Here is a 23,969-nt window from a genome sequence, read left to right on the forward strand (position 1 = left end):
TGTGAGCTCCATAACCTCTGTGGATGTGACAGAGGCAGAGCATCTGCTCTGCATGCAAAAGGTCCCAGGTTCAGTCCTCTGCATTTCCCATGGAATGGTGAGATATAAGACTTCTACCAGAGACCTTGGAGAGATGTTGTCAGTCTGAAGAAGAGCTGTTTTTTATACCCCACTTTTCACTACCCAAGGGAGTCCCAGAGTAGCTTACAAACACCTGGCCCTTCCTCTTCCCCCAACAGTCACCCTGTGAGGTCAGTGAGGCTGAGAGAGCTCTGAGAGAACTTTGCCCAGTCCAAGGTCACCCAGCTGGCTGCACGTGGAGGAAGAGGCCCAGTTCTTCAGATTAGAGCCCGCAGCTCTTTAATCTCTGCGCCGTGCTGGCTGACTGGACAATATTGACTTTGATAGATAAAGAGCCTGATTCACTCTGAGGCAGATTCATGTCTAATATTATGCTGCGTGTTCTGCATTACTTGACATGCAAGAGCAGGAGATGCAGGGCAGCTGCGTCCACCGTAATATGCAGCTTTGACCCAGGGATCATTTCCAGTGTTGCAGCACACGGAATTTCCCCATAGCCTCGATGTCTCTTTCCTGGGTGTCCCCAGACCCATCAGAGGGCAAACAAATTTCAAGATTTATCGTCCCAACGGAAAAATAAACAAGCACCATGCCCCCCCCCCTTAGAGATGTAACAAAATTTTATTCTGGCATAAGCTTTTGTCAGATTGGAAATAAAATTTTGTTATGTCTTTAAGATGCTGCAAGGCTCCTGTTCCGTTTTATGGCCACAGACTTAATACTGCTGTCTCTTTGGAATTTGTCCCAATGTGTTGTACAGTTTTTATTTCCTCATTGGAATGCGAGGGGGCTTCCGTGGCGCTTGGCCATGATTTAAAAGGCACAGCCAGCCTGGAGCTGTAGGAAGCGGAGCCAGGCCTGTTGGCAACTGGAAATGGTGGAACTTGCTCAGAATTGCTCGTTTCTTCTGCGTCGGGCATTGCAGCTTGGGAGTGAGCAGGAAAGAACTCTGTCTTCTCCTCTTCTGCTGTGAATTCTCCACTCCCCCACATGCAGCCAGCTGGGTGACCTTGGGCTCGCCATGGCACTGATAAAACTGAGCAGTGATATCAGGGCTCTCTCAGCCTCACCCACTTCACAGGGTGTCTGTTGTGGGCAGAAGAAAGGGAAGGTGACTGTAAGCCTCTCTGAGACTCCTTCGGGTAGAGAAAAGCAGCATATAAGAACCAACTCCTTCTTCTTCTTCTTCTTCTTCTTCTTCTTCTTCTTCTTCTTCTTCTTCTTCTTCTTCTTCTTCTTCTTCTTCTCCATAGTTGCTGATGAGTGAATTTTTTTTTAAGTATAAAAACATGAGTTGGACATTAGCAGTATAGTTGGCAGGTACGTATCGTTGTAACTTACCTTTACTTATTTATTTATATTTTACCTCATTTATACCCCACTTCCCCCAGCTAGCTTCCATAGTAAAGTGCTGATCTGAACCTGGATATCCTATATCCCAAGCTGGTACTCTAACTACCATAACCCATTGACTTCTTTCCTTCTGGGCATTGACCATGGCTTTGGACCCTCTTCTTTGGTCACGGGACTAGTGATGTGCAGCATCTGCTGCTGTGAGCATGAAGCCTCAGGGTTGACTTGGTCTGCTTCTAGTACCAGAAATCTGACCTGCCTGTGTTGACTGTTCAACAGGGCAAAATAGCTTTCCCCAGGCCTTGCTGGCTTGGATGCAGCCCCCCCCCCCGTTCTTACAAGGTTCAAGAGGATACCAGGGTGTCACACTCTCATTATAGGTCTGGATTTGAACTCAAGATCTGCTACTTATTTAGGCTGAGGCCAGAGTTAAAGCTGTCATCCTTGTTTGTGATGACCCGGGACTATACGCTGTGCCTCGCCCTCATTCAGGACCACTGACCTTGGGGAGATGAGCTTCTATCTGCCTGCTAGTTTTCTCTACAACCACCCCCAACAGTTAAGTCTTAGTTCCCTGCAGGTTTCGGACCTACTGATTCACTGCAAAATCAGAGCCTAGTAGCACCTTTAAGACCAACAAAGATTTATTCAAGGTGTGAGCTTTCATACAAGTTGTTGGTCTTAGTGCTACTGGGCTCTGATTTTATTGTGCTGCTTCAGACCAACACGGCGACCCATGTGAATTTATTCACTGGAGACACCGTTCATCAAAAACAGAAAACCCAATCCAAGAGCATTATTAATAGAAGAATAACCTTTGTATGACTCAGCTTTCTGGGCCCTTTCAACACAATGTAATTACTGTGTCACCATTAATATAATTATCTTGGTTGAGGTTTTTAAAAAGAAGCTTATTTTGTTTCTCCTGGTAGCTAAGATTGTTATCTACTGGAGCTCAGGTATATTGAAATGAAAAGTTTCCCTTCATTTTTTTTTTTTTGTAAGGAAGCAGGGCGGGGAAGTTCATTTAGATTTTTTGGGGGGTTGATTAAATGTCATGATATGTGGTTTGCACTGAAAACAAAAATGGAAAATGTGGTCATAATGTATAGTTTTGAAATGTCCGAGGCATCCCACTTCCATCCTGAATTGTCTGTTGGTGGTGATAGAGATGAGATCAGAAATGGCTAAAGGGTGATTTGTGGAGGATAGGGCCATCTGTGGCTGGCTAGAAGCTCTACATTTAGGAAAATGTACTGCTAGGACCAGTTGTGAGGAGGAGAACCACAGTGAAACGCTATTTGCTTTATGCCCTGCTAATGGTTTCTTGGAAGCATCTGCTTGGCCACTGTAGGAAACAGGGTTTTGGACCAGATGAGACCAACAGCAGTTGTGTAGTTGTTGTTGACTAAATTAGAAGAAGAATGTACTGTGGAGTTGCAGCTGACCCATGGTGAGGTACCCCAACCACAGAGCGTTCCAGGTGGGAGATAAACTGAGGTGGTTTGTTCACTCACACCTTCCATGATTGTCTTCCAATCTTCCATTGACTTAATACTGACCAACAGGCAAGAGCTGGTGGATGGGGGGAAGGAGGTGTGGACCCTGGCAAGGAGTGACCATGTCCTCCTGGAATTTTCACAGTCAGTGGGATGGGCTGCCTACGGTGGGATGGGCTGCTTACGGTGGTGTTGGTGAGCTCCCCTCACTGGTGGTCTTTAAGCAACGATTGGATAGATACTCATCATGGATACTTTAGGCTGATCCTGCATTGAGCAGAGGACTAGATGGCCTGTGTGGCCCCTCCTTGATTATATGATTCTCTCTAGGATTCTATGTCTAGTTCAGCAGTGTAATGGGCTGCCTCAGGAGATGGGGAGCTCCCCCTCACTGGTGGTCTTCAAGAAGTAGCTGGGCTTATCCTGGAGGCTTTAGGCTGATCCTGCATTGAGCAGGGGGCTGGACTAGATGGCCTGGATTGCCCCTCCTATGATTCTATGATTCTCTCACCATTGGTCCACTAGCCCTGTCTTTCATCTAGTACTTGGCCATTCCAGTGACTGTGCAGTACTCATAGTTTCCCCATTCCTATGCTATCCTTGTAACAGCTGTGTGAAATAGAATGGGTTGGGGTGGGGGGGGGAGCCAACATGACTCAGGTGACCTAACATGATGCTGCAAGCTTCATGGTGGGGTGGAATTGGAATCAGGATTTCCCAGATCAACACCATGTCTCACTGGAACACCTCTATCATGGATCTCAGATCTTAGAAGTCTTTCTCATACCCTGAGATCTGGAACTGTAGATTCCAGAAACGGAGACTGGGGCCCTGTCCATGCAAGCGTGCACTCTGCCTCCAAGCTTGTTTGGTGCAGTGGGTCAAGATCTGCTTGTATTCTGGGGAGGTTTGGGATTTATTGTCATCTCCCTGCTGGGCTCCCTTGGCCAAGTCCCTTGGCCGGCTTCTGTTTCCCATTAGTAAACCGGGAGTCCCGGTTGCTCTCTGCATATGGTAAGTACAAAAAAAAGAACGACACGAGGATTTTAAAATCACATTTAGAGTGCCATATAAATGATAATTGAAGGCAGTCTTGTGCAAAGGGTCTCCTCCTGTAATTTATTACTCTTGTTTCATTTCGACACCTATGGAAATGTTTCATTTTGAATTACCGATCTGACGGGAGGATGTTCAAATAGGTGCCTTCCCAAGAATGCATTGCTGCCATTTCATTTTCTCTTCTCTTGCTTTGAGGGTTTCCCCCCCTCTCTCAGAAGCTTTTAATTCTTTTTCTAGCTAGAGTAATTATTAAAATATGCCCAGCCCCTCCTTTGAATACCAGCCCACGGGGGAAGAATCACTACTTATTTGTGGTGCAGCAGAATGTACGACAAGGCTATTGCCTGGTGTGAAGGTTTTATTCACTTTATTTGCTTCGTTTATGCCCTGTGTTTCTTCCCAATGAGAACTCAAGGTGGCTTACTGGGGAGGGGGGACATTATGACTTTGGTGGGCCTCAGGCACCTCCCCCACATGCAGCCAGCTGGGTGACCTTGGGCTCACCACAGCCCTGATAAAGCTGTTCTGAATGAGCAGGAATATCAGGGCTCTTTCAGCCTCACCCATCTCACAGGGCATCTGTTGTGGGGAGAGGAAAGGGAAGTTTTATAAGAACCAACTCTTTTTCTTCTTCATCATCATCCACCAGCCAACCAGACTGGATAGCTTAAGGTACAGGGGGAGCCAAGGAGAGGAGGGAAGCCCATATGATTTCAGGCCATCATGATCTCAGCCACAGGTTTGGTAGAAGAATGTTGTTTGACAGGTCCTGCTGAACTTTTGACAATTCGGTCAGAGCCCAGATCTCAACTGGCAACTTATTCCGCCAGGTTAACATCCATCTTAAAAATTTGTTTTGATAGAACTTTAAATGCTTCCACATTTTATTTTTGTTCTGTTTTAAGCGGAATTTAATGCATCTTCATGGCTCCTAAATATTCCATTTTCTCCCTCTCTGGTTTTAAAAGAAATTTAAACCTTTTTCTGGGCCCCTAATAGCATTCATTAATTTATATCGTATTGTGGGCCCTAGGCATTCTGCCTGATAGATAAGTTGGCCCTGGGCCACCATCCCTCTCATCTCTTCCATTTTCTCCTCCAAACTACACTGGGAGGCAAGGGCAGCGGAGAGAAATTTTGCTTAGTAGAATCACTATCTGAGGATTAGATTCAAGTGGGTAGCCATGTTGATCTGAAGTAGCACAACAAAAATAGAGTCCAACAGCACCTTTAAGAATAACAAAGATTTCTTCATGGCGGGAGCGTAGGAGTGCATGCACTCTGTGCATGCACTCGAAAGCTCCCACCTTGAATAAATCTTCATTGATCTTAAAGGTGCTATTAGACTCTATTTTTATCAGAGGATCAGTTGACTTTTTCTAAGAGGAACAATCCAGGACCTTGCCACAAAAGGCCTGCTAAGTCAAGCACATTCCTGTGCCCATGTCCTTTACCGGAAGCCACCAGAAACGTGATATGCACCAAATGTCAGCAACCTGTTTGCAGAGCCAGATGTATGCCATCAAATGAGGCTCTTTGTAAAAATGAAATCTTTACAGTATTTCAGAGGGTAGATGCGATGCTAGAATGAACGGTTTGTGATGGAGGGCTGCCAGCTGCGGTTTTGGAAATACTTGGAGACTTTGGGGGGAGTGGGAAGGATTTGGGGCAGGGAAGGACCGCGGTGGAATATAAAGCTTTGGCATCCACCCTCCAAAGCAGCTATTTTCTCTAGGGAAACGGATCAATTTAGTGCGGAGATGAGCTATAATTCCAGGGGATCCCCAGGTCCCACCTGGGGGACTGGGATGCCTGTTGTGATGGGAATGGGCAGGCAGAAATTCTTTTGAGACTCTGCGGTCTATTTCAGAAATGGGAATGATGGAGAAACTTCGTCATCTCAGTACAAGCCATGTACAGATGATGTAAAATAAGATTGGCGGATTCTCCTGTCTTTATTTATGACATTGTGAGATTGTGAGAACGTGTGGGTGCCATTTCCTAATAAAAGATTCACAATGTCCAGTATTTAGCCTGAAAGAACATAATGATTTCATTCATCCACGGATCAATTAGTATTAATGTTGTTGCATAGTATTAGTTATGCATTTCAAGGGTTTTCTTGCGCAGGCTCTTTGTTGATCTCTTGCTCTAAATTGTGACATATTTGTTCTCTTTTCATTACGAAATATCGCTGACCCCTGTGGGCTGTCTGCCTGGGACTGCCAAAGAAACAACTTGTAAAGAGCTTGCCAGGGAATCAGCCCTCAATTCCTGCAAGCAGCGCCAACCATTCTGAGGCCTATGGCCTGTCTGAACAGCTTGGACCCAAACCCCGTCAGTTTAGATCTAGCCTGCAACATGGCTCTGATCCACATGTCACTGCTGCTGAGTTTGCCAGGTTTTCTTTTTCCCAAAGCAGCAAAACCTTAAAAGCTCTGCAAAATGGGAGGGGGGAGTCAAAGAGCAGGCAGGAGTGCTAATTAAATACAGGACATTGGCCTGTCTTCTTTGTAATTACAACTCACATCTTTCCCAGCTGCTGTTGCCTGCCAGAGCGACAGGGATTCAGAGTTCTTTGCCTCCCAAGCTGAGTGTGGAGGCAGAGGGGACTACAAATCCCATAATCCAGTGGAGGAAATAACTGTTTTTGTAAATCAGCAGGGTTTGGGAGGCAGAAGGAGAACCAGTCGTGGGTCGGCGAGTACTTTCCGTTTGTCCAGTTTGTTTGGAATGGGGCTGGGGCTGGATGCAGAGTCCTGAATGACACCTACCCACCCACCCACTGAGGGAGTGGTCATACTCCATGGAGATGGAAAGTGGTGCCAAGCCACAACTGACGTTTGATGATACCATAATCAGGGTTTTGAAGCAAGAGATATACAGAGGGTTTGCCATTGCCTGCCCCTAGATAGCCACCCTGGACATCCTTGATAGTCTCTCATTTAACTAAGGTTGATCCTGCTTCCAACATTTGATGAGACCAAAAAGTCAATTGTCGTTGTTGTTAGTTGCAAAGTCGTGTCCGACCCATCGCGACCCCATGGGCAATGATCCTCCCGGCCTTCCTGTCCTTTACCATTCCCTGGAGTCCATTTAAGCTCGCACTGCCTGCTTCAGTGACTCCATCCAGCCACCTCATTCTCTGTCGTCCCTTCTTCTTTTGCCCTCAATCGCTCCCAGCATTAGGCTCTTCTCCAGGGAGTCCTTCCTTCTCATGAGGTGGCCAAAGTATTTGAGTTTCATCTTCAGGATCTGGCCTTCTAAGGAGCAGTCAGGGCTGATCTCCTCTAGGACTGACCAGTTTGTTCACCTTGCAGTCCAAGGGACTCACAAGAGTCTTCTCTAGCACCAGAGTTCAAAAGCCTCAATTCTTTGACGCTCGGCCTTCCTTATGGTCCAACTTTCGCAGCCATACATTGCAACTGGGAATACCATAGCCTTGACTAAATGCACTTTTGTTGGCAGGGTGATGTCTCTGCTTTTTAGGATGCTGTCTAGATTTGCCATAGCTTTCCTCCCCAGGAGTCTTTTAATTTCTTTGCTGCAGTCCCCATCTGCAGTGATCTTGAATCGAAAACAAATAGGAGCAGCATGTAAATGTCCACACTGCCAGATTACATGCTGGATCTGCACCCAAGTTATTGGCTGGATGGAGATTTGCTTTGCAAGGCAATGGTTACATTTTTGGTGGGCTGCCTGATGTATGCGCGTGAAGTTGCCATACGCTGAATCAACCCCTTGGTCAATCATGGTCAGTGATCAGACTGGCCGTGGCTGTCCTAGGTCTTACAAATTACCTTTCAACAGGAGATACTGAGGACTGAACCTGCATGCAAAACAGATTCTCTGTGTCATGCCCCCGCTGCCACCTACCGTCTCTGAGGAGTTGCCTGTTCCACATCCATCATCTGGGCAGCCAGCATCAGATGCAGATTCCTTCACACACCCTGCAGAGCAAGTAGGGAGTGAGAAGAAGAAGCTGGCTGTGTGCCCAGCCCCAGCACAGCCAGAGTCAGACGACAGTCCGAAGGAGGCGTTGGTGGGGCGTTTAAGGAAGAAGGGAAGATCACTATCCAAGGAAGAAGGGAAGATCACTTGCCATGGAACGGCGTAGGAGTGCAAGGCTGCTGGCTCAATGCCAGCACAGACACACCCAACACAACTGATGCAGCTTTGGAGGAGAGTGAGTGATGGGCTACCTGGAATCACTCAGCTCATTAGCTGCATGTCGGTGTGGGTGCAATTTATGCAGCAACCCTGGTTTGGATTCCTTGATCTGCAAACTTCTGACTTCCATTGACTCCCAGCAAACGGCTTCTGACTACGCATCTGGTAATTGGACGGGCTATGTTGATTATATGCTTATCTGGACTCTGACCTTGGCTTTCCCTCCACTACTCTTTGCCTCGCCCTTCATTCTGCTTGCTTTGATTCCTGATGACTAGGACTGAACACTGACTTCGCTCCAGCTAGGCTCTGCAGCCCAGGCACCTCCTGCACAGCTGGCCCTGGGAGTGGCCAGCTAGGGCAGCATACTCTGCCTCAAAGCTGGATCCCCTTCTTGTTCTTGTGAGTTTGCTTGTCTTTTTTGATTGGCTGCCATTTGAGAGTAGGAATCTCACGATGCCATGCATTACTCAGACTGAGAATGTAGAAATCATTCATACCATCTGGTCTGTTTCACTGGAGGTGCCGGGGATTGAACCTGGGACCTTCTGCATGCCAAGCCACTGAGTCAGGATCCCAGATCAAGATCTGTCCCTTCACCAACTACCTGGTCCTTTTAGCTGGAGATGCCAGGGTTTGAACCACATGCAAAGCAGATGCTGTATCACTGAGCCCCAGTCCCTCCTTCATTAGCAGCTCCAGTGTATAGAATCATAGAGTTGGAAGGGCCCCCTAGTCCAACTCTCTGCTCATGACTCATGCTTCTACTGTCCCTCTTGACTAGGAATGGTCTCTCTCTTCTGGAACCTGCCTGCATTACTCTTCAGTTCCCTTTTTTATGTGCGTGGCACTTTTGTTTTCCTGGAATTGCCATTCTTGAAAGATCAGCTCAACCCCCGGAGTCTCTCCAAATTCAGTCTCACAGTGGAGGGGGGGGGGGAGCAAAATTGTATCTTGCCTCCCACTACTGGGGCTGCACATGAATACTAAGGTGCCTGATCCGTGTGCTGTCACTACTGTGGCCAGTTTTAAAGTGTTGACTGTAGCAGAGGTCTATTTTTTCTTGTGCGTCTGGCTCCAAAACACATTTCTAGCCTTTAGATCAGTAGAAGGCAGATTCCTGCCTGCAGAAGGTAGAGTTGGATCTTGAGTGCAGTATTGGGATTGTGGGTGCGTGATAAATGCTTTGAGTATGTGTAATAGGCTGCCTCTGGAACGTGGCAGGATGTGGGTGGGGACCCTTGGAGTCAAACCTTGTCTTATCTGCTGCAGACGTCTCACTGAGCAGAACTCAACTGGAGTCCTGCAGCCGCTAGTGAGCTTCGAAGCGAACTCTTGAACCGATCGATATCCGTCAGCCGAGGTCTGACGTTTCTGTTTTCTTCCAGCAGCTGCTGGGGCAAAGGAGACAAACAATGCCTCTCCTGGGTGGGTGTTTTGGGATGCAGGCTCCCCTTCCTTTCCTCCTTCTCAATTTGTTTGTTTCTGCATGGGCTGCCTTAGCCTGGCCCGTCCTTGTTTGGGTTGATCCTGCTAAGCATATCAGGTAATTGGAAGGGATGCTGCTGTGCATGGATCACTAGGCGTAATACACCCGGATGACAAATCAATTTCCTTGTTACCCAGTGAGAGTGCCGTGTCAGGTACATGGATGGCGTTTCCGTTGCAGCTTGTTTGTTTGCTCCGGTGCTGCTTCAGGGCTGGGATTTGGGGTGTGTTTTGTGTCACCCAACTGCCTGGAGGGGCCTTTAGCAACAGCGGGACTTGGAAGGGCTTGAATATCCATGGGGGTGGGAGGGATCAAGGGGACTTGAGAGGAGGTGGGCTGTCCAGAACCCAAATATCCAACTCCTTCTGCCTTTGCTCAGAAGAGGGAGCCATTGGCATGTGGGGCACGAACGGTGCACTTGCCAGAAGGCCATATTTGCATGTCAGTGGATGTCTCAGATACAGGAACAGTGAAATTCCATTGTGCTGTTATGCTGTTCGGCCTGACATCAAAGGCCAAAGTGGTGACAGGCCGCCTGTACCTGGGTCTTTGATGACCACGTTACTGGTAGACATAGTTGTGTTGTCATCCCCCCTCCTGTAACGTGATGCCCACCTAATTCAGCTCTGATGGTGACACCAGGCTGACAGAGCCTGCGTTTTTACCTCGGTCGTGTCTTGGCAGCAGAAGGGTCAGGAAGAGGGAGGGTTGGATGCCAGGAAGGGAAAGAGAACCCAAGGGAACCCCTGCATCTAGAAGAGGAAGCTTGGGTGTCCATCTGATGGCATGTGCTTTGGTGTTCATCCAAAGGGGATCTCAGTTTTGGCCAAGACATTTCTAGAGGTTGGTTCCATTGCTGGCTGCTGGCCATGAGTCAAATGGGGACCTCTGAGTTCAGAGCAGGAAGCGGCCAATCCTAAGATACCATGGAGGTGAGGGCTGCTGCTGGAGGGTCCTGCCTCTGAGCTCCCCAGGCATCTTGATCTGCCTTTTCTGACCTTTTGGCTCTGGAGTAACCCCTGAAAAATTCTGCAGGCTTCGGAATAATCATGAAGTGAGATCAGCTGGCCATGCCTCTCTGCCACACTCCTGGAAGTGGCATGTCACCCCCCCCCCAACTTCCTCCAGCCCACCTACCCACGCAGAAAAAATAAAATTTGTGAGGGATTATCGTGTGAGATGTATGAGGAAACATATTCATCAGGCATTCAACCCCCTTTCCAGTCCAATGGAATCACTAGACCATGCTGGTTGCTGCAGGTTTGGGATTCCACAAGTGGAATGATTCCAGAGGGCTTGGGGGGACAGCCCTATCAAACCGGGCTTGATTCCCTGCTCCTTCTCCATATGCAGCCAGCTTGGTGACCTTGGGCCAGTCACAGTTCTCTCAGAGCTCTCTCCAAAACAACCCCTCCCACCACCACCAGCAGATCATCCACAATAGAGGATAGTTATATATGTAACTGCCCCAGATGGACCACTGGCCTGATCTGTCTTGAAAGTAATTGAAAGTAAATGGAAGCATTCGGTCTCTGTTGCAGGGTGCTATGGGATGTGCTTGGAGTTCCCAATTGATGAACGAACCTTTCCTTGCTTATCTCCAGATGGTAGGATTCTGCTATCCCGTGTCTCACAGTGTTAACATCTACTGCATGGAAAGTGGACCTGCAGTTTCTAAACCATTCCCATTTTGCAGATGGGAAAACCAAAAGCCCCCTGAGATATCAATCCAAAATCTTTCATTCTAAGCACAGTAGGAGTTAGCAGCACTGAGAACAACTGGATTGTAACCTGCCTCCCAGGGTCTCTTCAGTGCTACAGAAATATCAGAAAGAACAAATGAGATTTGCAGTTGGTGGGGGTGGGCAGGGAGGACAAGGCCATAAAGAGATTCAAGGTCAGAGTCTTGGCAGAAGATGTGTTTTTTCCAGGGCTGTTTAAATCATTGCAGGAAGCCTGGATCGTGGGAGGCAGCGAGGAAGGAAAAGAAGCTTGAAACCAGAGCGAGCCAGGTTCCTGCTGTCCTCGGTGGGGCCACCAGATTAGTCCCTGTCCTCCTTTTATCAGCTCAGAATCTTCTCCAGAAGGGAACTTTGGGCGTTTAACTTTAATCATGGGAAGCTTTTAGAGTGCTTCAATCCACTTGAGGGGCTGGCTTGCTTTGACGTGTTCTGTTTTTTGGCCGAGAAACTGAATCTGGATTCGGGGGTGGAACAGTTGGAGTATAAATAAATATCAGCAAAGAATAAACAACCCGAGATTTAACGAAAAGGCATGTCTTGGCAGTGCCGATATGGGAAAGAAGTTGAATCAAGAATGAGCTAGATAAAGAGGGTCCAAAGCTTGGGGAAACTTGAAACTCTGGTATCTTAAAGGTTTGTTTATCTTGGCTTCGGCTCCCGTAGAGAATCCGGCATGTGTGCCAGTTCCCATCCTTGAAACATGATGGTCTGGCCAGGTCATGTTTTCAGGCTTGTTAAAAATGGCGTCATGACCAAGGGGCGGAGTCTTAACTTGGCTGCCAGGCTTGTCTTCATAGGAGTAAACATGAATCTGCAGTCTGCAGAAATGTTGGTCCAGCTTTGGTGTCTGCATAATAGGGAGATGCACAGAAGTGACCCGCCTCTTCTGTTTTCTGCCTTGTGAGAATGCTTTGAGCTCAATAAAGTGTGTGTGTATTTTTTTTTAAGCAGGTCTGGTTTAAAACAATGGGCTCATCTTCTCCAGCAGAGGAGGGGAGGGGGGGAGCCCTGAATTAAATGATGTAATGTTACAGTTGGATAGTGAGTAGGAATTTTCACAGCCAGCTTTTGTAAAACTCAGGAAAGGAAGGGAATGTGCCACATCTAGATGGTGGGTTGGGTCTCACTGGCTTAGAAGTTATAGCCAGGACAATGGGAACTGGAAATATAAGGTGGCCATGATAATTCAAAGATCTGTTCCCCTATGTGAGAGAGCCAGCTTGGTATAGTGGATAGGAGTGAGGAGTCCTGATCTGGCAAGCAGGGTTTGATTCCCCGCTCCTCCCCCACATGCAGCCAGTTGGGTGACCTTGGGTTTGCCACAGCACTGATAAAGTTTTTCTGACCGAGCAGTGATATCAGGGCTCTCTCAGCCTCACCCACCTCACAGGGTGTCTGTTGTGGGGAGAGGAAAGGGAAAGTGAATGTAAGCCACTTTGAGGCTCCTTTGGGTAGAGCATATAAGAACCAACTCCTCTTCTTCTTTCTATGCATGTTCATCCCTCTTCATGTCCAGCATCAGGTGGGGACCTACATGTGCAAACATGAGCCTGTGGATCTATTTTCTACTGAGTGAGGCCACAGCTCCATCTTGTTTAGGACGGCCTTCAAGTTTTCCAGTTCTGATTCCCCTGCAGCTGCCTGGGGCCCACTGAGCTGCAAGCATAGGGCAGGAAATCATGCAACACCACAGTTACGAGATAGGAACAGGGGGGGGGGGGCTGGCTTCAATTCCCTCAATTCAGGGAATGGGAAACAAGATTGCTTGGGCAAAGGGTGAGTTGAAGAAAAGGAGAAGGGAGTAAAATAGTGACAAATATTAAAGTTCTCTTGTATCCCTCTCAGTTCCTGCAGCCCCTCCCCCCCAGAATGCTCACCCCCAGTTTGCTTTTAGGCTACTCTGACATTACCAGGAGAGGATTTTGTGCTTCATATAAGCTTCAACTCTCCATTTTGCACAAAGTAATGCAATTTGGAATGAGGGGGTAATGCAACATAGTGAGAGAGAACCCTGCCTCAAACCTCTCCTTTGCCACAAATTCTGTAGGCGGTTTTGGGCAAGTCATTTTTCTCTCTTTCTCCCTTTCTCTCGCTTTACTTTGCAGATGATGAAACTGTCCTGCCTTATAGGGTTGGCGCTCGGACTATAGAAATAATGTATGTGGAACTCTGAAAGCTTCTCTGCAAAGGGCCAAGTGTTATGGCATTTGCAAAGCACCGTCAAGCCACAGCCAACTCATGGAAACCCCATCAGGGGTGGTTTGCCATGGCCTTCCTTCAAACTGCAAGCCTGGGCTTCCTTGGTAGTCTTCAAGGGTCAGCCCTGCTTTGCTGCTGAGATCTGGCTAGGCTGATGGTATAAAACTACATCCCCCCCTCCCTTTTTGGCTGTGCCGATTGCCAAACAGGAGGGAGGGGGGATGCTGCTGACCCTTCCTGTCAAGAGCCTGCTTGAAAGTTCTCTGGTGTGCTTCCCCTGAGTGTGCCATCGCTTACCATCTTGGCATAGTTGCTCTGCTTGGCAGATAACGGTGTCCTGTTTGGGTCATGTCGAAGACACACAATGTGGGAGGGAAGTAGGTACCCTGCACCGTTTGCCCTCTGCCCCCACCGAATGGAGAGCGGTCTGCCTTTAGTCTGATTTGTTCTTTCTCTCCTCATTGCAGACACATAGAGAGCTGGAGGAACCTGCAGACACTGCACGCCGTCGATATGGAGCTCTACACGGGACTCCGGAGACTGTGAGTACGATGCGTGGGTGTGCCAATCAATCCTTGCAGGGCTTTCCAGTCAGCTGAGGCTGCTGGCGGACCAGAACAAAGGCCAGGCCTCCTCTACCGCTGTTTAATAGCAGCTGGATCTGCAGAAAACAGCCATTCAGATATCTTTTTTTGGCACTGGGCTAAGCATGAGCACTTGCAAAGTACTGCAGATTCAACAGAGCCTGGTTGAAAAAACCAGCAATCTTGACCACATGACCTGAAGTATCAGGCACAGCTGCTAGGTACTCATGTCTCACCCAGTTAGATTATTTCTCCCTGTTCTGTGAGGCTCCTAACCATGTGCCCCAGGAGCCTAGGGGTGGTCTGGGGAGGGGGAATGTTACCAACAGTCCACTTTAGGAATATTCCCAATGCCACTTTAGGAATATTCCCAATCTCTATGGTAAAGACCATAGAGATAAGCAGAAATTCCTAGAGCACCGTAGACCGTCATCTGGCAGTGATGTGTCATCTGTAACATTATTGCTCTCCCTTTTTTCTCCCCGGACAAGGGAATGCAAGTGGCAACCCCACTTGCCTTTGTGAGGTAGGCAAGTGGCAACCCCACTTGCCTTTGTGAATTCTTTCCAGCGAGGCTCCACTTCTGTTAAGACTTCTTTCTTCTATCACGGGCCCATCTTATGTTGCTGCAGTCCTGTTGAAGTCACAGGAGAGAGATATTGTCCGTAGGGTGGTGGGGCTGGGGGAAGGGATGTGGGGGGCAAGCAGTTTTTGTGATATCACTTACATTGCTACATCACTTCTGGGTTGTCCGTAGTTCTAGGAAGATTTCCAGGGTAACTCTATCATTTCTACCATAGATTTTATTTGTGATTCCTAGAGCTTCCCTGTGTCACTTCTCAACTTCCTATGGCAGTGACACAGAGATGTTGCTTGTTTTCCTCCTGGCATGAGAAAAGAGGGCTACCCCTGTTGCCAGGGTCCCCCTTCTGACATATTTCACGCCCTCCCAAAACTGTACCTTTGTATTTTATGTATACTTTGCCATTTAAAGGGGTGGAGAGCACAATAGCATCAATGACAGAGTCCAAAATGACGCAGTTGCATTCCTGTTGATATTCCCATGGTTCTCTTTGTTTGGTTTCTGTGTTCTTGGAGCAGCATAAGAGGTAGCCAGAATGATCCAGCAACCTGGACTTATCTGTTATATGAAAAGCTCAAGCCTCAGGCTGAAATATGCCCCAGTCTCTTGCTTCAAACTGAACTGTGATGTGTGTAAGCAGCTAGCTGTACAACGCAATCACAACGGATGGCCAGGTTCCAAATATTTATCGTGTTACCATTGCAAACCTGGCAGCTGAGGGCCAGTTTTGAGATAGCCCCGGCTCCTCAAGAGCCAGAGAGCTCTGTCCTCCTGCTGCACCGGGATCACATTTAAATTGGTCTCTTGAGGGGAGAGTGCTTTGGAATAAGTTGAGTCCAGCAGTTCCTTAAAAACTAGCAAGATTTCCAAGATTTCCAGAGTCAAAAGCTCCCTGGAGTCGCAGGCAGAAGGACTCCAGGATCTCTGTGGCTATTTATATCTGATGAAGGGAGTTTTGACTCTTGAAAGCTTCTCCCCTGGAAATCTTGTGCATCTTTCAGGTGTCCCTGAAACTTGAATCCTGCTCTCCCGCTATCCCACTATCCACCTGTCTCCCTCCCTGCTTTCTCACCTGTCTTGATCTTTTGGATTTCTGACTTGCCCCATATTCTCACAACCATCTCCTAGAGCAGGGATCCTCAACCTGTGGTCCTCCAGATGTTCATGGACTACAATTCCCATGAGCCCCTGTCCTAGAGTTCCCTGCAAGGAGGTTTTTGGAGGGAGGGCTTAGCTCTCGCTGACCCCTGTCTCCTTCTCCCCCATCCCTGTCCATTTCAATCTCTTCCCAGGACAATCAAGAACACAGGCCTGCGGAGTATCCAGCCAAGAGCGTTTGATAAGAACCCGGACCTGCACTACATGTGAGTAGCTCAGCTCTTCTGAGTCCCACGGTCGCTTTTCTGGAAAAGTTATTCTTGTTGCTTGGGGGGCAGGTGGGAAGGTGGAACGGCGGAAGGGCGAGGGGGATGAGCGAAGGGTTAGCGAGGAGGTAACATTGTGAAGGAAAGGAGAGAATTGACGGGCTCCAGGAGGGATGGGCAGTGGCAGAGTTCAGCCGCTCTTTCCCGCTGGGCAGCTGGCAGATTTAGGTGTCTTAATAACCGAGGCAACTTTGATTGCGGTGCTAATGAGCGATTCCTCATTAGCAGCCCTTAGGTGGCCGGTGGAAGCTTCCCTTTCAGCACGAGGGTTCACAGGGACACTGCTGGGGGGTGGCAAGAGCCGCGGCACAGCCCCGCCACGCTGCCTGCAACCCTTCCACTCATTAACACTTAACGAACAGGCAAGATGCAAGGCTGGCTGCTTGGCCTCCCCTTCCTCCGGCACACGGCTGACAGCTGCTGCTCTTAATTACCGACTGGTTAGACAGGCTGGCAAGATGGGCCTGGCTGCAGGAGAAGGGCTTCTTCCCGGAGGGCACGTTGAAAGGCACTTTGAGAATGCAGCAGCCACCGTGACAATGGTTGTGCTTTGCGGTGGAGAAAGGGAGTCGGTGCCGCTCCGTCATCCTGCACGGCCTTGGTGGAGAGTGTTCGTGAAGATTATTGAACAAGGGCTGAATCTGCACTTACTTTGTTTATTCCGCTGTGGATCCTGCTACTGAATCCAGATCGATTTGAACTCTGGTCTTCCTCTTCCTCCCCCCTCCCCATTGAAACAGAAAAGTGTTCTGCATGTGATTAGGGAACCCTGGGGGGGGGAGCGCAGCAGGTGCCTCTTTCTTTATTTTCTTGAATGGTGGGGGGACGAGGATTGGAGACAGCAGAGGAGGGAGAAAAAAAAAACAAGAGGCAAATCTCTACTGAGAGAGGTTAGGGCTTCTGGAGTGTCTGCTGGGAAAAGTTAGGGCTTCCCCTTTAAGGAAACCAGGAACTGATGCCCTAGCCAATCAGGGCTTCTCTACCATGGAGTTCCGGAACAAATTCAAAACAGGCAGAGCTCTGCATGCTTTCTCATTCCGATTCTTCAAATATTGAGGGTTATGTCCACTCTAGGATATTGCAGGATAAAGGTAGGATCAATCATGCTTGTTGCAGAGGGAAAATTTAAATCGGACAAAATCAAAATGTAAATTGTATTCAGTGGAGATGGCAGGGACTGAATTGACCTGGGATTGGAATAAAAGCTCTGTGCAGATTCAGCCCAGGTTGCATTATCACTGTTCCAGATGTTCTCCAGTTTTGGTAGGGTAGCAATTTTCTGTAAAAAGATAGAGGGGCTTTTCAGAGGGTGTTTCCCCAGCTGCTGCTGGGAATTTCTGTTTCCTTTGGATTAGACACGTGACTGAGGCTGCCGGGGTGGGGGCAGGCGGGCTATGCCCTGGATGGGATGGTGGCATAACAGCACTGAGCCATCTGATTGAACTTTCTGCTCTTGGGGTGGCATCCTGCCCAGAAGTGAGCCCCCTCCCAGATAAAATGCAAGCTAATGTGCAGGTCTGCATGTTCACAGTTCCTTGCTTTTGGGCTCTTCTGGTTGTCTTGGGCCTCTGAGCATGGGATGCATGGTGTGCGTGTGTGTGTGGGTGTGTGTGCACACCGTTGATCTATCTCCCAAGTTCTGAATGTTCTTCTCTGCCCTCTTTCCGTTCCTATTAAAGGGCAACTCTCACCCTCATTGGCAAAGCCTGCGAGGAAGAAGGAGAGGAAACGCCTTCTCACATGGTCCGAAGACTTGTGGCAGATGTCACAACCCCTAGTGCTGATTGAAGGGGCCTGACAAAGGACTGGTGGGGCTACACCCCTTTGTGCACCACTGTGGCTATGGGCCAGCTTTTCTCTTAAGCACATCAAAAATACTTCAGATTAATTACCCCTTCTCTCACAAATGCATTGTTTCTTCTCTCCCCCTGCAGGAATTAATCATTGTCTTCCTTTCTCTCTCCCCCTTGGAATCAATTGCTGATTTCACCGCTTGCCCTGCCAATGCCAGAAATCCGCTGGCCTGCCCCACCCCCACTGATCCTTCTCTCCCTGACTATTGTATCATGCTCCCTTTCTCGTGCTCCCTTCTGTCGCCACTTTGGCAGGAATAAAGCTGCTATTCAAGGGAGGATTCACTGCCACAAGTGCAACACAATATGCAGTTTTTGCCACAAGAAAGATCTAAACTTGAGTATAAATTTGCCCTCAGACAGTGAGAAAGGTGTGTTTGATTTGGGGTGGGTGGCTTGGAACACTCTTTGAAGAGCTTTATTGACTGAGTATCCAGGGTCAGTTATTTCTGACTAGAGGTCATAGAAGAGGGGGAAAAAGAGAGAAGAAAATATTGACTGATTGTTTTGCACAGAACTTTATGCACTGCTCTTGTGGCTAGGCGGGTGTGTGCTACAGGATTGGTGTACCACGCTCCTTGGCTGCTGTGAAAAGGCACAAAACAAGTCCTAGCAACATGCCACTTCTGATTGGATGGGAAGTTTTTGTCAAACATGCTTGCCAGGCAAATATACCTTGTCCGGATTCCCTTGAAGAAATAAGAGAAGCCATGTTGGATCAGTCCGATGGCCCATCCAGTCCAACACTCCGTGGCACACATGGTGTCCAAAACCCAGGTGCCATTTGGAGATCCACCAATAAAGCCAGAACTCCATAAACCCTCCCACTGCTGCCCCCCAAGCCCTAAGAATACAGAGCATCACTGCCTCAGACAGAGGGTCCGATCATGGGCCTCTGCACCATGTGTCCATTCTTGAAGCTGTCTTTCCTTGTTGCTGCTACCACTTCTTGCTGCAGTGAATTCCATGTCTTAATGACTCTTTGGGTGAAAAGAAGTACTTCATTTTATCTGTTCTAAGCCTACTGCTCACTAATTTCTAAGCTCACCTTTGAGGTGGGTGAGGCTGAGAGAGCCCTGATATCACTGCTCGGTCAGAACAGCTTTATCAGTGCCATGGTGAGCCCTAGGTCACCCAGCTGGCTGCATGTGGGGGAGTGCCAGATTAGAAGTCTGCACTCCTAACCACTACAACAAACTGGCTCTCTAGAATTTACTAGAATTAAAGCCCATTGTAGCTGATACAACGGGCGCTAGCAGGGGAGGAGGGGGGAAATAGCAAAGAGAGAGGAAGGTAGAAAGGAAGAGCGTGATTAAGATAGAGAGAGCTTGGCATTGGGAAATGTAAGGGGAGGGGTTGTCCAGTCTGTAGGGGCATGAGGTTGAATATGTGTGTTGTGTGGGGGGTTGTGGTGGTGTGACAACAAATGAGGGCATGGGAGTGGAGAGATGGGTGTCAAGAACCTATGGTTTGGAATGTTAATTGATTGTGGGAGAGGACTGACCTTTGGGAATTGTGGCATAGTGGTGACAGATGAGCTTTCCAGAGCCATGTCCTCAGATATGTGAAGGGAAAATCAGACTGGAGACTCTTCTTAGGGGAAGATTACATGGCACCCAGTTCTTCCCAATATGCAGGGATGAGCGCATCTGTTTAATTTTTAGAGTGCAATGAACTAGCAGTAATGTGCCACACTGGTTAGCACTTGACGAGGGTGTGGAAGACCCAGGTTTGAATCCTTCCCCCCCCCCCATCCCGCCATGGCCAACCTTGGGCCAGTCTCATGTGCTCAGCCTTAACAGGTTGTTTCTTGTGAGATCAAAATGGAAGAGAGGAGAACAGTGTAAGCCCCTTTGGGTCCCCCTGGGGCAATAAAGGCCGGACAGAAATGAAGTCAATAAGTAATTATAATGACCCTCAGCTGATTCAGCACCTTGTCCTTAACCTGATCTCACAAGAGGAACACTATTCCAATCCAGAATTAAATCCCTCCAGCACTGGAGAAGGTTTTTCCTTTCCTCCTCCACTGATTTGTACAGCAATGTTTTCCTAATTAATGAAGAAAGCAAACTGTAAATGCCAAGGCTGAAATAAGCGGTAATGTCTGTTCCGTTCTGCCTGTTCCGTCTCCTTCCTTTCCCTGCTCACATTCCGTCATTCTGGCTGCTGTCTTACCCACCTTCTGGCTGGTTCTCTTGGCTGGCCCCTTTATATAGGTTTTCTTTTTAGCCCAGCCCGAAGCTTCCCTTAGCTGTTCGTTGTAGAGTTATACATGGGCATCCATTCCGTTCTTCGTTTTCTGACAGAGGAAATTGAAAGCACTTTTGAGACACCACTCCTTGATGAGAATTTGGTTGGGCCGGGTGAAGTTGCCTTGAGTTGCCAGTTGAAGTAGCCAGTTGCCAGAGGGCCCTGCCTGTTCTCGGGTGTTAAAAGAATCCGCTGCGGAGATGAATTGCAGGGGGCGAGGTACTTGCATGGCAGGCGAGGCCTGATTATCAAGGCAAAGCATGCAGGAAGGAGGATGAATTACTGTCTCTTGTTAACTCCAGAGCCACAGACTTCTGTTAGCGAAGTCAGACATGAGTTTTCAGTGACAGCGAGCTAGCGTGCTTACATAAAAAAGCCCATCTCTTGTAAAAGCTGGATTGTTTGAAAAAAACCACATTGGCAGGAATTGTTAAGGGCACAGAACTGCCCCCCTCCCTAATAAATATGTGCAGTTCTCATCAACTGTGGGGAAGTAGGTTGCTTGTCACATTGCAGTAACCTTACCGTTGGCCCTGCCAAACGTTTCTCTTTTTAAAAATCCGATTGTGGCTGTTTTATCCTTTAAGTGCTTTCCTCAAACTGGCTGCTGATTGCCATTATGCGCCTTGTCACGAGCCATGCTCTCTGGGAGGAGGAGAGAAACCGTGTGCCTCTTCTCAGGAATCTCAGCTCCTTGGCTGAGTGGTCTGTTCCTACATCAGTGGTTTAAATCAGGGGTAGTCAACCTGTGGTCCTCCAGATGTTCATGGACTACTTCCCATGAGCCCCTGCCAGTAAATGCTCGCAGGGGCTCATGGGGATTGTAGTCCATGGACATCTGGAGGACCACGGGTTGACTACCCCTGGTTTAAATAATCTATGTCCATGCAGCATCTGATTTTAGGCAATCAGGGACCAGCTGGTCATCTATCCCACCTTCCCTCCAGGGGTCTTACGCTGGCATAACAGATTCCCCATTTCCCTGTTTTATCTTCATGCCAATCCCGTGAAGTAGGTTAGGCTGAGAGGTTGAACTCTGTGAAGCGGGCAAAAGTGGGAATTTGAACCGAGGGCTCCAAAATCCTTGTCTAACCACCACATCCACTGGCTTTCAGAGTGTTCAACGCTCTTTACCTGTATGGAACCTCAGCTATCAAGCCTTCTATGAGATCACCAAAAAAACTGGTACCGTAATGTGTGGAATGGTGAATAGATGAGTATAAGATAACACCTGCTAGGTTGAACCACAGGTAAAGCCCAGCACTCTGGCCATAGGGATGGGCAGCGAGATTCTTAGGGTAGTAAGAATAATAGAATCATAGATTCAAAGAGTTGGAAGGGACCATAGAGGCCATCTTGTCCAACCCCCTTTTCAATGCAGGATCAACCTCAAGCATCCTTGATAAGTATCTCTCTACCTGCTGCTTGAAGACGGCCACTGAGGGGGAGCTCCCCACCTCCTTAGGCAGCCCATTCCACAACTGAACTGATCTGACTCTGATTTTTTCCCCCTGAAAGGTCACAGTTCCTTTGTTCCCAAGTTCTGCTATTCAGACAGCATAGTGCAACTGAATTTGGAGTCTTTATCTCGGCAATCGCTATTGAACGGTACTGTCCTCCATGCATATGCCTAATCCCCTTGTAAAGATGCATTATCGGTCTTCTGCTTTTCCATGTGTTACTTGGCTTGTGGCCACTTAACAAACCAGATATCAAACCTGTTGATGGCTCCAGTAGACAGTAACTTCATAGACAGTCTCAGCTTTGAAAAATGAATTTCCGTTTCAGACCCCTGGATTCATGATGTAGTTGTCAGTCAAGTGAGTTTGTGTTGGATGGTTGAATAGATTTGCCTTCACTGTAGGCCGAAATAATTATTGTGTTTTTCCCTTTGAGGAAGAGCTTTTCCGTGTGTTTTAAGAGTACCAGGGGAATAGCGGTATTTGTTTGGGATTGGTGGCTGTGCATTTTGATGAAGCGCATGCCTTGTGACGGGCAGCACTTTGCCAAGATTGAGAACATTTTTCACCCTATGATTCTCTACAGTGAGGAGGTTGTGTTGGTCTGTTCAGAATGAAAGGTCATCAGAGAAAACGTCTCTCTAAAACAAACAAACAAAAAACGGCCAAGGGTCTTGTGACACCCCGGAGGCTAATGCAGTTTTGTGTGTGTGTTTGTGGCATAAGCAGGGGCATAGTTGGCATGGCAGAGCATCTCCTGGGATTCACAGCCTAGCAGAACCCCTACTGCTAACTGCAGCTCCTTGGCTTCTCCACTTACACCGTGAATGGGAGATTATCTGGTTACACCATAGGGGGCAGTCTCTCATTTCGAATCCGGAGAGGTGCCCAAATCCATCTCTTCTGCACTTGTTGTAGCGTTGCTGGTACCACTGATGGGACAATGATGGTGTCTGAAAACACTGTCTTCTCATCATAATGGTCCAAGTAGACAATAATGCCCCATTTTAGTGTAATAGTGTCATAGAGAGCAATAGATTTGTGGTTTCCGGAGCAGAGGCCTCTCTTGAATGATGAGATCTCAGGACCAAGCTAGGCATGATGTTGTCTTCATGTCTGCCTGTTTCAATGCCTAGAATTCATTATGTTAAAATGCCATGAGGGTTGGGTACTGATTAAGCTTACAACATGGGGGGAATGAGGTGTTCTTGTCCTCCCCAAGTACCAAAATGCCTTTAGGGGGTGAGGGGGAATGGCTTTTTTGGCACTTGAAAAGGCCAGGGCAGGAAGCAAGAAGAACCCATTCACATGTGTTGCATTGGACACACAACGCTTAAATCCCCCTTTTAGGCTTTAAGATGGTGGTAGCATCTCTGTGGTGGCCATGAGGATGCTGGAGCATCTAGTTTAACCCTTAGGCATATATCTGATGCATCCTCATCCTCACTGGCTTAGATCGCCATTGCCCCTCATTCACTCCCAGGAGCCAAGCCAAGAGACGAGGGGATGTGACTCAATGGTAAGTGCCAACCCGGCACACACAAAGTCCTAAGGATATGATCCTGGCATCTCAAGTCAGGTAGCAGATGGCATTGACGACCTCCTCCCCAAACCCTGCAGAACTGCTGACCAATCAATGGTCTATGACAGTAGAAGCCAACTTCTTGTAGTGACCAAGCTGGACAGCCTCAATCGTCTTAAGATCTTGTTTGGTGAGCTTGTTTCCTCTCGTTCTCTCTTCCCCTCCTCAGTGCTAGGCTCCTTACAGACTGGAAAGTTCATCTCTTAACCAGAGGGCCAGTCTTATGGACCAGTGGTCCCCAACCTTTATGAGGCTGGGGACCAGCAGGGCGTTGGGCCACGCCCGCGGGGACCGCGGCTGCACGGGCCACGCCCACGTGGCGGGCCGCGGCCGTGGATCGGGCCGCGGCCGCGAGCCGCGCCCGCGGATCGGGCCGCGCCCGCGGGCGCGGCCCGGCCCTGATTCCCTCTCCCCACCCTCCCACAGTAAGAAGCTTCCCGGGCCGCAAGCTTGCGGCCTGGGAAGTTTTTTACTGCGGGGGGGGGGTGGGGAGAGGGAGCCGCGGCCCGGCGCCATGGCCTTTGCGGCACGGCGCCGGGCTGCGGCCCGCAGGTTGGGGACCACTGTTATGGACATCTGGAAACACCCCTAGGATGCTGGTTAGGAAACCAAGTCTGAGACGGCTGGCCCTGGGAGGTCCC

The 23,969-nt window shown here is 48.6% G+C and overlaps 1 protein-coding gene across 5 annotated transcripts in view; it reads left to right on the forward strand.

Moving 5' to 3' along the window:
• Nucleotides 1–23,969, forward strand: part of NTRK3 (neurotrophic receptor tyrosine kinase 3) — a 373,642-nt gene that overhangs the window by 66,689 nt on the left and 282,984 nt on the right. For 4 of the 5 annotated variants that reach the window (XM_077317432.1, XM_077317434.1, XM_077317437.1 and 1 more), the window contains exons 2-3: nt 14,060–14,134; nt 16,052–16,123. In XM_077317432.1, the coding sequence (XP_077173547.1) occupies nt 14,060–14,134; nt 16,052–16,123 (147 nt within the window). Of the gene's footprint in view, nt 1–8,557; nt 8,565–14,059; nt 14,135–16,051; nt 16,124–23,969 lie in introns of those variants that run through there. The other variant, XM_077317436.1, reaches the window with a different exon arrangement.

Source organism: Paroedura picta, chromosome 18, assembly GCF_049243985.1.
Source record: "Paroedura picta isolate Pp20150507F chromosome 18, Ppicta_v3.0, whole genome shotgun sequence".
Classification (NCBI taxonomy): Eukaryota; Metazoa; Chordata; class Lepidosauria; order Squamata; family Gekkonidae; genus Paroedura; species Paroedura picta.